Source organism: Nerophis lumbriciformis, linkage group LG13 (assembly GCF_033978685.3).
Source record: "Nerophis lumbriciformis linkage group LG13, RoL_Nlum_v2.1, whole genome shotgun sequence".
Lineage (NCBI taxonomy): Eukaryota > Metazoa > Chordata > Actinopteri > Syngnathiformes > Syngnathidae > Nerophis > Nerophis lumbriciformis.
In genome coordinates, this window is record NC_084560.2 from 39,775,865 (window position 1) to 39,793,041 (window position 17,177).

A 17,177-nucleotide genomic window follows, 5' to 3' on the forward strand; every position below is an offset into this window, starting at 1 on the left:
GGGAAACAACAAAAAATGTATTCATAAAAAAAAGGAAGAAGCAAAAAGGCTTCGCTACACATCTTAAAATGCAGCCTGCATCTATCTGTCAGTCAGCTACAAATGTGCGAGCTGTAAGTTGGGTCATGTAGTTTTTTCTTAGCATATGTGCTGTTCAAATGAGCATGACGTTAGCACTGTAGCTCACATACCGATATCAGCGCCTCAGCTATCGGCCCGTGCTCGTATTGATCCGATATCAGCAGAAATCGTTGTTAGAAAAGGTTAGATGAAGAGAAATGAGTCAAACTGAGAACGATGATAGGTATGAAACTAACCGTTTTATTATTAACTCTCTGGAATGGACTTTTGCTGTTTTAAAGTTGAAGTGGAGTGGTAACCTACTCAGTGGCCTAGTGGTTAGAGTGTCCGCCCTGAGATCGGTAGGTTGTGAGTTCAAACCCCGGTTGAGTCATACTAAACCCTATAAAAATGGGAGCCATTACCTCCCTGCTTGGCACTCAGCATCAAGGGTTGGAATTGGGGGTTAAATCACTGCTGCTCACTGCTCCCCTCACCTCCCAGGGGGTGATCAAGGGTGATGGGTCAAATGCAGAGAATAATTTCGCCACACCTAGTGTGTGTGTGTGTGACAATCATTGGTACTTTACTTTAATTATTTTTTTTTTTTGCGACACCAAAAGGCTGCAATTCATTAAAAAAAAAAAATGTTACGTTAAAATTAAATGATGCGGACACATTTGTTTCTGAAAACTAAACTTTGTATTTTTAAGTTACATGCAACCATGATTATGTTATATATGTTTACAGTAAATTGACAAATGTGCTGTTTTACACTGCAATATTGTTCAATTAGGGACACAGTACAGTATGTCTAGCTAGCTTGTAGGGGTATCAAAAAAAAAAATCGATTTTCAAATGAATCGCGATTCTTACTTGTAACGATTCCTAATTGATTAAAAAAAACATATATATTTTTGTATCTGTACTGTCCATCCACTCAGGCAAATCATATTGTTGATGTAGATGATCATATTTGCTGTACGGATTTACTTTAGGAAAGAGAAGTGTTGGATACTTCTCTTGTTGCCTTATTTGTATTTGACTTTATTAAATGGTTGGTTAGAATTTCATTAAACAAAACCAGTTTTCTTTTAAGTAATATAGACATTCTTCACAGCTGTTTGTCTATTCTATGGAGGAATGTTGTTAATCATAGAACTGGCACCCACTGTTATTAAAAAGTACAGATTTTGAATCGACAATTGTTTTGAATCGACAATTGATTCTGAATCGAATGGTTACCCTCAAAGATCGAATCGTGTGGTGCCCAAAGATTCCCAGCCCTACTTAGCTTGTGTGCTATTGTGTGCTTAGCTGTTGTGTAGCTGCTACCTCCCAGTAGCCTATAGCCTACCATGTTTGCTTTTAGTAAATGATAGGGGTGTAACGGTACGTGTATTTGTATTGAACCGCTTCGGTACGGGGGTTTCGGTTCGGTTCGGAGGTGTACCAAACGAGTTTCCACACGAACATAATAAGTAGCCGCCTCCGCTTCCTTTTGCCTCTGTTTCTGTCAGGACTCTACACAGCACCCAGCATTGTCCCACCCACACAACCATCTGATTGGTTACACATGGAGCAGTAACAGCCAATCAGCAGTGCGTATTCAGAGCGCATGTAGTCAGTGCTTAGCGTTTAGCAGGTAAGCATCAGGCAGCGGACTCTCCCCAAATGATAATAAACACCTCCCAGTCAACTACTAGTAACATCACTATGAGCCCGTTGACCTTCTAGAAATATAAAAGGCAGCTCAGCTCGCTCGCAGTCCTGGCTTGAGGTGAAGGCTAATTCGCTTTTAGCGTAACGTTAGCTCATTTTGCGGTGTGTGTGTGTGTGTGTTACGGACAGCAAAGCCCTGTCTGTCTGTTATTTCAGTTTACCTTTTCTGTGTTGATAAAGCTGTGTTGAAGCAGCAAAAAAGGACATTATGTTAAATAAAGAGTTTCTGTCTCTGATAGTTGATATAATAATGTAAGTGCATCATTAAGCCTACATGAACTCCATGGTGTTCAGGGATGAATAGTCTCTCCTATTGCTATTGTACCATTTTTTCAGCTATAGTTACATTAATCATTAGTAATGCAGCAGCCTAGTTTTGAATGGCAGGGTCCCTGCTATCACATGTTGATAAAAAATATAACATTTACATAATAAAAATCAACTACAGGCTTCCCAAATGCTGTAATAAATTAAGCATGATGAGTTGACTTGAAACTGTTTAATGTTGCACTTTTTATATGTAGAAGAAAAGTTTTGTCATTTTATTTAATCTGAGCAACAACTTGAGGCAGTTGATTAACGTGGGCAGAATTATTATAATGTTCCCAATGTTAAAAGGATAAAGGCATTGTTTACAAATTTGGCAAATAAATAACCAAAAAATTTATATTTTGTTGTTTTCTTACTGTACCGAAAATTAACCGAACTGTGACCTCTAAACCGAAGTACGTACCGAACCAAAATTTTTGTGTACCGTTACACCCCTAGTAAATGACAATACAGGACCATGCTTGTGTGTTTATTGGAAGACATGTCGATGTTAATTGGCTGTCCAACTTTGTACAAGTAAACACGCTGCAGATATTAGACATTAGATACTGGATATTACACTGACATCCGATATCAATATCGGATCAGGACACACCTACTTAATGTTATGTTGTTGTATAGGAAGTATGGCATGTAGTATGCTGGAAAATATACAGTGTTTATGTAAGAAGTGGATTCCATTTTGTTGAAGTTTAAAAATGAGGGAAAAACACCACAGGAAGTAAACTCCTTATTAGGGCGTACTGGATGGATTGCAGCACTCTCGCTCGTTTAACAAACCAGACTTGTGCTTTAAGTTGATGTGTGCACGTATATAATTTACAGCAACACGTGCACACACACACACACCACCAGCAGGGGAGCGTCGGCTAAATTAAGCGTCGAGAAGGATGTGCAGATGGTGTTCATTAAATTCTGCTTCCTGTCGCCGACACTTTAAACCGGCGAGAAAATAAGGTGGCGCTGACGGGACAGGCTGGCAGGTCGCATTAACGCGTAGACAGGTGACGAGCAGTCGCTGCTCATTCCACACGTGGTGGAACACAGTGTTTACAGCAGGTCGTAGGCCATTTTTAACCCAACAGACAAACTGCGGGGTCCGCCCACTGGAGTCCATGTTGGGGTACTGGAGCCAATGACTCACCAGCCTCCATGCAACTTATGTATTAAGAAGAGCATCTTTCTCTCAAAGATCCCGCAAAAGTGTCGCATGAGAATAATTTTTACACCCGTGCGTTTCACACAGAACTCATCCAAGTTGATCATTACAAACCCCGGGCGACGAGGAAAAGTCCATGGGAATCCCACTCAAAAAGCCACAGAAATACCACAAAATGTCTACATCAGTGCCTAAATCCATTTATCCACCTGTTCATTTCACACAGAACCTCGCAAAGTCAATCCTTTCCCATCTAGGAACAGCGGAATGAATACTACTCAAAAGCGTCTTGCCGGGAAAAAAATGGCACATGTGAGTTGGCCGAGCTTTTTACACAGAACCCATTGAAGTGGATCATTTTGCACCAAGGCGGTGAGAAAAAGTGCTCAAGAACACTGAAAAGCCTCTTTCCCAAAAAGATCCCACAAACTCGCTGCATCAGAGCTAATACTGTATAGCCAGCATTTATTTGGTTGTGCCTTTCACACAGAACCGATCAAAGTCTATAGATTCACACTTCATTGACAAGGAAAAGTGCAATACAACACAACTTAAAAGCCGCTGTCCAAAAAAGATCCCACACAATTTAAAGTTAAAGTTGAAAGTTAAAGTTTAAAAAGTTAAAATTGCTGCATCAGAATTAAAACAGTAGATTTGAAATGTATTCCCCTATACCTTTTACACAGAACCGAACCGAGTCTGTACTTTCCGAATTTGTTCGATTGTACCTTTCACAAATCATAATACGGACAGACATATTTTTTTACACACAAATCATAATACAGACAGACATATTTTTTACACACAGACAAATCATCATACGGACAGACATTTTTTTACACACAGACAAATCATAATACAGACAGACATATTTTTTTACACACAAATCATAATTCGGACAGACATATTTTTTAGAGACAGACAGAAATATATTTTTTTACACATAGACAAATAATACGGACAGACTTATTTTTTTACACACAAATCATAATAAGGACAGACATTTTTTACACACACACACACAAATCATAATACAGACAGACACATTTTTGACACACAGTCAAATCATAACACGGACAGAAATATATTTTTTTTACACACAGTCAAATCATAATACAAATAGACATTTTTTTTTTTACACAAACAAATCATAATACGGACAGAAATTTATATTTTTTTTACACACAGTCAAATCAAAATACGGACAGACATTTTTTTTTTACACATACACAAATCATAATACGGACAGAAATATATATATTTTTTTCACACAGTCAAATCATAATACAAACAGACATTTTTTTTACACAAACAAATCATAATACGGACATAAATTTATATTTTTTTTACACACAGTCAAATCAAAATACGGACAGACATTTTTTTTTACACAGACATGAATATTTTTTTTCACAAATAGACAAATAATACGAACAGACATATTTTTTACACACAGACAAATCATGATACGGACATACATATTTTTTTACACATAGAGAAATCATAATACGGACAGGCATATTTTTTACACACAGACAAATCATGATACGAACATACATATTTTTTTACACACAAATAATACGGACAGACATATTTTTTACACACAGACAAATCATGATACGAACATACATTTTTTTTTTTTACACACAAACAATACAATCAGACATATTTTTACACACAGACACATCACAATACCGAAAGACAGACATATTTTTTACACACAGACAAATCATAATACGGACAGACATATTTTTTACACACAGACAAATCATAATACGGACAGACATATTTTTTTAACACACAGACAACTCATAATATGGATATCTTTTTTTTTTTTACACGCAGACAAATCATAATGCGTACAGACACCTTAGAACAAACACGCGCGGATCTGATTACACACACACACATAGATTGATATACAGACACACACATTAGTACACCGACACGTAAATTGGATTACACACGCACAGATTGAGATACAGGTTTGCACATAATTTTTGCTACAATAATACTTCTATAAATTTCATACTAAACATTTTTATTTGCCTGTGCCTTTCACACAGAAGCCAGCAGAGTGGATCATTACACACCTAAGCACTGGAAAAAGAGCAGCTACTGTATTTTTCGGAGTATAAGTCGCTCCGGAGTATAAGTCGCACCGGCCGAAAATGCATAATAAAGAAGGAAAAAAACATATATAAGTCGCACTTTTTTTGGGAAATATTTTTCATTTATTTATCTTATTTTATTTTATTTTTATTTTTTTTAAAAAGGACCTTATCTTCACCATACCTGGTTGTCCAAATTAGGCATAATAATGTGTTAAATCCACGACTGCATATATCGGTATCGGTTGATATCGGTATCGGTAATTAAGAGTTGGACAATATTGGAATATCGGATATCGGCAAAAAAGCCATTATAAGACAAAAAACGTTACCATGGTAACTAAAACAAACAAGGGTGCACAAAAACAGGAACTCATGGAGTCCAAAACTAACAGAACATAACAAAACATGATCCGAACCATGGATCATGACATTTACAATTTGAAATAATTTATTGAACAGTCAATAAATTACAAATGTTCTTCACATAGTTATATTGAAACAAATATTACAGTATTTAATTTCATAGCCAATTTATTTAAGGGCATTTCTAAATACCGTATTTTTCGGAGTATAAGTCGCTCCGGAGTATAAGCCGCACCGGCCGAAAATGCATAATAAAGAAGGAAAAAAACATATATAAGTCGCACTGGAGTATAAGTCGCATTTTTTGGGGAAATGTTTTTCATTTATTTATCTTATTTTATTTTATTTTTATTTTTTTTTAAAGGACCTTATCTTCACCATACGTGGTTGTCCAAATTAGGCATAATAATGTGTTGAATCCACGACTGCATATATCGGTATCAGTTGATATCGGTATCGGTAATTAAGAGTTGGACAATATTGGAATATCGGATATCGGCAAAAAAGCCATTATAAGACAAAAACGTTACCATGGTAACTAAAACAAACAAGGGTGCACAAAAACAGGAACTCATGGAGTCCAAAACTTAACAGAACATAACAAAACATGACCCGGACCACGGATCATGACATTTACAATTTGAAATAATTTATTGAACAGTCAATAAATTACAAATGTTCTTCACATAGTTATATTGAAACAAATATGACAGTATTTAATTTCATAGCCAATTTATTTAAGGGCATTTCTAAATACCGTATTTTCCGGAGTATAAGTCGCACCGGAGTATAAGTCGCACCGGAGTATAAGCCGCACCGGCCGAAAATGCATAATAAAGAAGGAAAAAAAACATATATAAGTCGCATTTTTTGGGGAAATGTATTAGATAAAAGCCAACACCAAGAATAAAAGGCAATTTAAAATAAATAAAGAATAGTGAACAACAGGCTGAATAAGTGTACGTTATATGAGGCATAAATAACCAACTGGTATGTTAACGTAACATATTATGGTAAGAGTCATTCAAATAACTATAACATATAGAACATGCTATACGTTTACCAAACAATCTGTCACTCCTAATCGCTAAATCCCATGAAATCTTATACGTCTAGTCTCTTACGTGAATGAGATAAATAATATTATAATGTGTTAATCATTTCACACATGAGTATAAGTCGCACCCCCGGCCAATCTATGAAAAAAAGTGCGACTTACAGTCCGAAAAATACGGGTATATGAATTTCAAAATTCCCTTTCCCACAGAGATCCCACAAATTGGTGCATCAAAGTCTAAAGCTGTGACTTTTTAAGTAGTTCCTTTCCCACAGAACCCTTAGAAGTCCCACAGAAAGAACCTTACTATGGTATACCCCATCAGCTTGTGCAGGTGGACCCAATGTTAGAATGAGCTAAGTCAGGTTGTGGTTGTCCATACAAATCCTACCTATTGTGTACGTCAGGTGTAAGTGTGTGCGTTTTCTTACGTACCTTCGCAGGAGAGGCCGTGGGACGTGACCCCGGACAAGCTGTCTTTGCAGACGTTGCAAAAAGTGGGCCGTGCGTGGGAGCAGGCGTACCAGTTGTGCATCCCTGAGAAATGTTCCACATTAAACTGAGCCGTCTGGCAAAGGAGAGGTTGAGAATAGGTTGGCAGCAACTGGGATGGCGGGTACAGAACAACAAGGTAACATCACTATCACAACTATACAGGATCTCACAGCATTATTATTATTGTTGTCAATACCAATATAGATGATGAATAACAGAGTAATCAGTAGGGACGGCATAGCAAAAAATACTAAACTTGGTATCGTTACTGTCGATTCTTATACTCACATTTGTGAGGTTAGCAGGTTAGCAGCGAGGTATCTTCCTACAGTGTAGCATGTCTAGCTATTCGTCATCATCCAGTGATGATACTAGTAAGAAACATTGTTTGCCACCATGGAGGCAAGGACGCAGACTTAGACGTGGCTTTGCACTGTGGAGGGACGTTAGCAAGGACGCTACAGTGCGTCAAATTTGCGGGACAAAGCTAGAATGTGTCATCAACATGCATTATATCTACATAACGATGGCATATGATAATAATGGATGATAAGCTCTATCGTCGGCCAAATGTATTGATTGCATTTATATGGTCTACCCTAGTGTATCACACAACACAGCCATTATTGTGTAAATATCAGGCAACACAAGTGAGTCCAACTCAAAATGAGTGTGTTATCTACAAACCCCGTTTCCATATGAGTTGGGAAATTGTGTTAGATGTAAATATAAACGGAATACAATGATTTGCAAATCCTTTTCAACCCATATTCAGTACCCATATGCTACAAAGACAACATATTTGATGTTCAAACTGATAAACATTTTTTTTTTTGCAAATAATCATTAATTTTAGAATTTGATGCCAGCAACACGTGACAAAGAAGTTGAGAAAGGTGGCAATAAATACTGATAAAGTTGAGGAATGCTCATATCAAAGGGTTCAGAGAATCTGGAGAAATCACTGCACGTAAGCAGCTAAGCCCGTGACCTTCGATCCCTCAGGCTGTACTGCATCAACAAGCGACATCAGTGTGTAAAGGATATCACCACATGGGCTCAGGGAACACTTCAGGAACCCACTGTCAGTAACTACAGTTGGTCGCTACATCTGTAAGTGCAAGTTGAAACTCTCCTATGCGAGGCGAAAACCGTTTATCAACAACACCCAGAAACGCCGTCGGCTTCGCTGGGCCCGAGCTCATCTAAGATGGACTGATACAAAGTGGAAAAGTGTTCTGTGGTCTGACGAGTCCACATTTCAAATTGTTTTTGGAAACTGTGGACGTCGTAAGAGGAAAAGAACCATCCGGATTGTTATAGGCGCAAAGTTGATAAGCCAGCATGTGTGATGGTATGGGGGTGTATTAGTGCCCAAGACATGGGTAACTTACACATCTGTGAAGGCGCCATTAATGCTGAAAGGTACATACAGGTTTTGGAGCAACATATGTTGCCATCCAAGCAACGTTACCATGGACGCCCCTGCTTATTTCAGCAAGACAATGCCAAGCCACGTGTTACATCAACGTGGCTTCATAGTAAAAGAGTGCGGGTACTAGACTGGCCTGCCTGTAGTCCAGACCTGTCTCCCATTGAAAATGTGTGGCGCATTATGAAGCCTAAAATAGCACAACGGAGACCCCCGGACTGTTGAACAACTTAAGCTGTACATCAAGCAAGAATGGGAAAGAATTCCACCTGAGAAGCTTAAAAATTGTGTCTCCTCAGTTCCCAAACGTTTACTGAGTGTTGTTAAAAGGAAAGGCCATGTAACACAGTGGTGAACATGCCCTTTCCCAACTACTTTGGCACGTGTTGCAGCCATGAAATTCTAAGTTAATGATTATTTGCAAAAAAAAAAATAAAGTTTATGAGTTTGAACATCAAATATGTTGTCTTTGTAGTGCATTCAATTGAATATGGGTTGAAAAGGATTTGCAAATCATTGTATTCCGTTTATATTTACATCTAACACAATTTCCCAACTCATATGGAAACGGGGTTTGTAGCATTTCCTTCATCCTCCTGGACATGGAATTGATCAGAGCTGCACAGGTAGTCACTGAAACACTATTCTACTCCTCCACCATGACTAGGGGTGTCCCAATCCGCTATTGGTATAAAAAAAATTAGATTATATCCTCTTGTCTCCGATATAAGCGCTCCAATACAAGCAGTCCTGCAGCGTGTTTACTTGTGCAGAGCTGGGCAGCCAGTTAACATCTAAATGTCCTCCAAAAGGCACACAAGGTTGGTCTTGTATTTATTTTAGTCAAGTCATTTAAAAAAAGGTAAACACAGTAGGCTAAAGGGTACTAGGAGCTAGCAGCCTCACAACAACTAAGCACAAAATTGATTAACAAAGCAGTTTAAGACACCACATTTGTCAATATATACAAGTATCAAATAGTAAAATTGCATATTACAAAGTCTCCAAGGCAGAAGTATATTAGAAAGTATCCAGTAACAAACGTGTCTGTATCATTCAATTTACTGCATCATGAGCTAAGCTCACATTATGGTTATTATGAACATTATGCATTATGGTGGCCACCAGATGTTGCCAAAAAAAACGATTACCACTTCACTTAAACTAAAAGTCAACATAAGACCAGAATCTCTGGCCACTTATTGATTCGATCAGATTCCGATTCCTGGGGTGACGATTCGATTCAGAATCGTTTCTCGATTCATATCGATTCTTGCAAAGTATGATTTGGTCTAATAGTTAGAAAAACTCCTTCTGGTTGCATAGAGATGGCCAAAAACATAAAAAACCTACACACAAAAAGAGATATATATATATATATATATATATATATATATATATATATATATATATATATATATATATATATATATATATATATATATATATATATATATATATATATATATATACACACATATATATATATATATATATATATATATATACATATATATATATATATATATATATATATATATATATATATATATATATATATATATATATGCATATGTATATATTAATATGTGTTTGGATATATATATATATATATGTTTGTGTGTATATATGTATGTCTATATGCATGTGTATGTATATATATATGTTTGTGTTTATATGTATGTCTATATGCATGTGTATATATGTATATATATTTACATAAGTATGTATGCATATATATGAATGTAGATAAGTATGTAAGTATATATCTATATATGTATGTATATATATACATATATATGTATATATATATATATATGTGTATATATATGTACAAATGTATATATATATACACATATATATATATGTATCTATGTATATATTAATATGTATATGGATATACATATATATGTTTGTGTTTATATGTATGTATATATGTGTGTATATATATGTCTATATATGTATATATATTTACATATGTATGTATGTATAATTATATGAATGTAGATAAGTATGTATATGTATGTAAGTATATATCTATATATGTATGTATGTATATATATGTAAGTATATATCTATATATGTATGTATGTATGTATGTATGTATATATATATATATGTAAGTATATATCTATATATGTATGTATATGTATATATATATGTGTACTGTATATATATATATATATATTTATTTGTATATATATATATATATATATATATTTTTTTTTTCTTCATTAAATTATTAATCGATTTAAAATCAGGATGAAAGGATTAATAAGATTCGTACTTCGGATGTGAATTGATTTCCTTTTTTGCACCACTAACAGTTAATAATATAAAGGTTAGTGTCTTTAAAACCTACCATTGTTTTTTGACTAATTACACTTGATCAAGCCTTTTTTTAACAATACCACATTCAAAAAAATAATGTCTGATTTGTGTGGATCGCGTATCAGATCAACTTCGGTATCAGCCAATACTCAGGGCTCCATTATCAGTATCGTATGGTATGTGACAAACGTGTGCCAGGACAGCCCTAAAGAAGACATCAGAGCTGGATGTTAGACATCTTGGACTCACTGCCATCACAATATCACAGAGATGTTGGAATTCATCTTCCGCTCCATGAACCGCAGCTCCCCCCGTGCCGGTAGCACTCATGCACACTACCACCATCGTGACTCGAGGTCAGACACAATTATCATGGTGCTCACTTGTGTTGCTGCCTATCTATTCTATGCATTGAGCCGCCTAAACGGGCTGCAAAGAACCTTTTACTACAATTTTTTCAGGATCACGTGTCAAAATAAGCCCTCCTGGTGGCGAGTGCGGGCGCCGTGCTCCCCCCATCTCACCATGTAACCTGGACACTATTGTTGACGCTCGTGCTCATTCTGCCTGTGTGTGTGTGTGTGTGTGTGTGTGTGTGTGTGTGTGTGTGTGTGTGTGTGTGTGTGCACCCCCTGCAACAGCTCTGGGGGTGCAGCTGCATTGCAGTGCAGAAAACAGAGCGAGGTGGTGGGGGTAGTGGGGTAGGGAGTCTTATATAAGATCTTCTTCTTTAAATCGCCTACATTTGCATGCAGCACCCACACTTTCATTTATTGCATCAACACTGGAACAACAAAGAAAGAAAAGTATCCTGCCTGAACTGAACATTTAAAGTCATTGCAGGCCAGAAGGAGTCGCTATGTTTTTTTTACATTACATACTGCATATGTGCATGTGTGTTTACGTTACATACTGCATATGTGCATGTGTGTTTACGTTACATACTGCATATGTGCATGTGTGTTTACATTACATACTGTATATGTGCATGTGTTTACATTACATACTGTATATGTGCATGTGTGTTTACGTTACATACTGTATATGTGCATGTGTTTACATTAAATACTGTTAATGTGCATGTGTGTTTACGTTACATACTGCATATGTGCATGTGTGTTTACATTACGTACTGTTAATGTGCATGTGTGTTTACGTTACATACTGCATATGTGCATGTGTGTTTACATTACATACTGCATATGTGCATGTGTGTTTACATTACATACTGTATATGTGCATGTGTGTTTACATTACATACTGCATATGAGCATGTGTGTCTACGTTACATACTGTATATGTGAATGTGTTTACATTACATACTGTTAATGTGCATGTTTACGTTACATACTGCATATGTGCATGAGTGTTTACATTACATACTGTATATGTGCATGTGTTTACATTAAATACTGTTAATGTGCATGTGTTTACGTTACATACTGCATATGTGCATGTGTTTACGTTACATACTGCATATGTGCATGTGTGTTTACGTTACATACTGCATATGTGTATACATTACATACTGCATATGTGCATGTGTTTACGTTACATACTGCATATATGCATGTGTGTTTATGTTACATACCGTATATGTGGATGTGTTTACATTACATACTGCATATGTGCATGTGTTTACATTACATACTGTATATGTGCATGTGTTTACATTACATACTGTATATGTGCATGTGTTTACGTTACATACTGTATATGTGCATGTGTGTTTACGTTACATACTACATATGTGTTTACGTTACATACTGTATATGTGCATGTGTTTACATTACATACTGTGTATGTGCATGTGTTTACATTAAATACTGCATATGTGCATGTGTTTACGTTACATACTGTATATGTGCATGTGTGTTTACGTTACATACTACATATGTGTTTACGTTACATACTGTATATGTGCATGTGTGTTTACGTTACATACTGTGTATGTGCATGTGTGTTTACGTTACATACTGTATATGTGCATGTGTGTTTACATTACATACTACATATGTGTTTACATTACATACTGTATATGTGCATGTGTGTTTACGTTACATACTACATATGTGTTTACGTTACATACTGCATGTGTGTTTACGTTACATACTACATGTGTTTACGTTACATACTGCATGTGTGTTTACGTTTCATACTGCATATGTGCATGTGTGTTTACGTTACATACTACATATGTGTTTACGTTACATACTGCATGTGTGTTTACGTTACATACTACATGTGTGTTTACGTTACATACTGCATGTGTGTTTACGTTACATACTACATATGTGTTTACGTTACATACTGCATGTGTGTTTACGTTACATACTGCATGTGTGTTTACGCTACATACTGCATGTGTGTTTACGTTACATACTGCATGTGTGTTTACGTTACATACTGCATGTGTGTTTACGTTACATACTGCATACAGTACGTGCATGTGTGTGCTAATGTGTTGCTAGTCCAGGACTCCCCGCTGTGTGTGTCCTGGCTTTAAAATGTCTGACACAGCAATGGTGCAGTAATAAACGCTCCCTCTCCTAAGGTGTCGCAGACGTGTCCCCTTGTGCCTTCCCCCCCCCCCCAGGAGCCTTACCTCGTAATGTTCTCTGGACTGGACGGACTTGAGCGAGCTGATCCAGTCCTCCATCTCCTTCCTGTTCTCGGCGCAGAGGATGAGCCTACGGAAAGGAGTGATCACCTGGACGGGGGAAGACGCAGAAGGTGAGGTGAGACGGGTGCTCTTCCAGGCTCCGTGCTCTCGTCAGCCCGCCGGCGCTACTGAGAGGAGAGGGAGGCTCGTCTCTGTTTTTAAGGGGAAGATGAGGTGCACCCCCATCTCCTGCCCCCCCTCCTCCTCCTCCCTCCCCATCTCTCACTCTCCCTCATTAAATCTTGCTCTCTCTCATCACAACACCTTCTTGAGTGTTCCACCACTTTCTTTTCTTTCGCTCTTAGCGCTTCAAAACCCTTTCAGCCAGATACATGCTGACAGGCGAAGAGTTTCACCCCCCTCACAATCCTCCAGTGTGTGTGTGTGTGTGTGTGTGTGTGTTTAAAGTTCCCTGACGGACACACAACACGCCCACTCTCAGCTCTGCATCACTTATTCATGCCCTTCCTCATCCCGCCGCTCGCTTCGTCTTCTATCACTCTCAAAGACAACATTCGAGGCAGCAGACGACCACAACGTACCCGGCCGTGCATGCGTTGCATCTTCTCCTATATTCCATTAAACACGCGTGTCAAAGCACACGCGCGTACTATCCAAGTGGAGACTGTGTAAATACCGTATTTTTCGGAGTATAAGTCGCTCCGGAGTATAAGGCGGGGTTGAGGTGGGGGGGTTAGGAGTTAGCGGGGGGGTTATATTGTAGTGTCCTGGAAGAGTTAGTACTGCAAGGGGTTCTGGGTATTTGTTCTGTTGTGTTTATATTGTGTTACGGTGCGGATGTTCTCCCGAAATGCGTTTGTCATTCTTGTTTGGTGTGGGTTCACAGTGTGGCGCATATTTGTAACAGTGGTAAAGTTGTTTATACGGCCACCCTCAGTGTGACCTGTATGGCTGTTGATCAAGTATGTCTTGCATCAATTCGTAACGAGTAAAGCCGGTAGATATTATGTGACTGGGCCGGCACATAAAGAAGGTGCCTTAAAGGTTTATTGGCGTTCTGTACCTCTCCCTACGTCCGTGTATACAGCGGCGTTTAAAAACGTCATACATTTTACTTTTAAAAACCGATACCCAGTGACGTGCGGTCACTGGAGGCAGGTGAGAAAGAAAAAAAATGTAAAAAGAAAAAAAATCTATTAAATTGTTATATGTATTCAGTGATTATACTATAAAGTTATTTTCCATTTAACTTCACCGGTTTTCGATTATTTTTATTCAAAATCGCTGAATTTTCACATTTGCCGTTCAAATACTGAGAAGAGACGGTGCGGTGAACAGCAGCCAGTTGAGGCACGTCACTCAGTTGTGCCTCAACATGGATTGCGGACTCGGCTAACTGCTGGCCTGCTGTGCAGTGAGACCGTATTGCTTTATGAATTATATTATACATTTCCATAGTTTAGTTAGCTGAGGTATATAATGTACAGTGTATTTTGTCAACAACTGTATGTGTGTAACGTATTTCTTGTGCTGAGCAATCATAAAACTGCTGCGAAGACACACTGGCTGAGGCTCGCGTAATCCCGCCTCCTGGTGCCGGTTAATGCACGCCCCGCCGCAGAATGCACCCCCCGACGGGAGCGCCACACCAACCAAAGCCCACACCCAAACCCTCCACGTGCAAGACCAAATCCACCCAAAAAAAGTCACTTAACAAGAAGCCAAAAAGTGCAAAAACAACAATACTCGCGCCAGAGGAGCCGTGAACGACTGCAGGGACACAACATTAGGTACACCTGCAGACTGCAGCACGGATTTCATATTTCATTCATTCACAACTCCTCAAACACGAACACCACTGTTCCCGCACTTATAAGTAAAGGTAAGACCATAATAACGTTTTTTTTAATTAAATGTGCTTTTTGTGTGCTACAGTTTGTATGTGTAAAGTTAAAGTTAAGTTAAAGTACCAATGATTGTCACACACACACGAGGTGTGGTGAAATTTGTCCTCTGCATTTGACCCATCCCTTGATCACCCCCTAGGAGGTGAGGAGAGCAGTGGGCAGCAGCGGCGCCGCGCCCGGGAATAATTTTTGGTGATTTAACCCCCAATTCCAACCCTTGAAGCTGAGTGCCAAGCAGGGAAGAATGTTGGTATGAGCTTTTAAACATAACCCGTTAACTGCTGCCAATCAAATGGTGAATAAGATACTCTTTAGGGTTCATATGTTTGTAAATCTGACTGTGATGAAGTCAGTGCCTCACCAGTCATGAACCTCACCGCACGTCACTGCCGATACCGATAATAACGAAACTGATACCGATAATTTCCGATATTACATTTTAAAGCATTTATCGGCATCCCTAATCAAAATGTGTCCCTTTTAACTAATCTACTTGATCAAATTTTTTAATTTTCCTGAGGGAACTCTCCTGAAGGAATCAATAAAGTACTATCAATCTATCTCAAATTCTCCCTCCAATTAAAATGAAACAAGCATATGTTTGATTTGAAGGCTAACTGACCAACAATGATTGAGGTTGCTGGGGTCAAAAGGCAAATCGGTGAGTAAAAAAAGCGTTCAACGAGGCGCAATTTTCAACCTTCTCAAAGTTTATCGTCACGTAAAAATGAAAAAAGAGGAAACGCGATCGATTTTGAATGTTATCAACACGAGATACTTGAGACGGCCGGGGTTCAAAGGGCTCGCCGATACACGTCCAGCCTGCTACGACTCGTCTCGCCGAATGTTCCTGATTTTGCCGCTGATGAATGACTGTCAAATAAACAAGGCCTGCATCAATCACCTTAATCACGGCTGCAATCCATCTGTCCCTGGAGCTTCAATCAATACCAGCTTACTTCGCAACCACTCCTGTGTGCGTGCGTATTCTCCTTTAATTGTCCCCCGGGCTAATTATGTTAGCATTCTTCCAGGTTCATTGCATAAGTGAAGAAGACTGCTCCCAAATGACAGAAATCGGTGCTAAGTATGAGAACTTTCTAGTTTCTCAGTCACGTGAGTTGACATTTATATTGCGTGTGTGTGTGTGTTCTTGTATTCTTACCCTTCTTGAGACATCAACAAGGAAAAGTACCTCCCATTTGAGGAGGTGTGAACAAGTGATGACATAAATCATGGTCCCACTACAGAAAACCATTGCATCTAATAGAGAATGTCTCATTTGCACCCCTGCTGGTGAAATCTATCAAAATTAGGGAGGTCCCAAAAAGGAAGGATTTGTTTAATTGACTGTGTGTCGGTTTTAGAAGTGCTCCCCCTCTGGTCAACATATGAAACAACAAATGTGTGTAAAAATTTGAAGGGCTCCCCCTCTGGTCAACGTATGTGATAACAAGTGTGTGTAAGAAATTGAAATGCGCCCCCTTTGGCCACAATTTATTTAAAAAAATAATATATAAATGTATATAGAGACATACTGTAATAACTTGAAGTAAATAATGAAGATTATAAACCAATTACAAA

The 17,177-nt window shown here is 38.0% G+C and overlaps 1 protein-coding gene across 3 annotated transcripts in view; it reads right to left on the reverse strand.

Annotated features, from left to right (window-relative positions):
* The window catches only part of dgkh (diacylglycerol kinase, eta), a 163,385-nt gene that overhangs the window by 64,022 nt on the left and 82,186 nt on the right, over positions 1 to 17,177 (reverse strand). For 2 of the 3 annotated variants that reach the window (XM_061970806.2, XM_061970808.2), the window contains 2 exons: positions 13,669 to 13,773; positions 7,241 to 7,373 (listed from right to left, as the gene is read on the reverse strand). In XM_061970806.2, coding sequence (XP_061826790.2) covers positions 7,241 to 7,373; positions 13,669 to 13,773 — 238 coding nt within the window. Of the gene's footprint in view, positions 1 to 7,240; positions 7,410 to 13,668; positions 13,774 to 17,177 lie in introns of all 3 variants that reach the window. The other variant, XM_061970807.2, reaches the window with a different exon arrangement.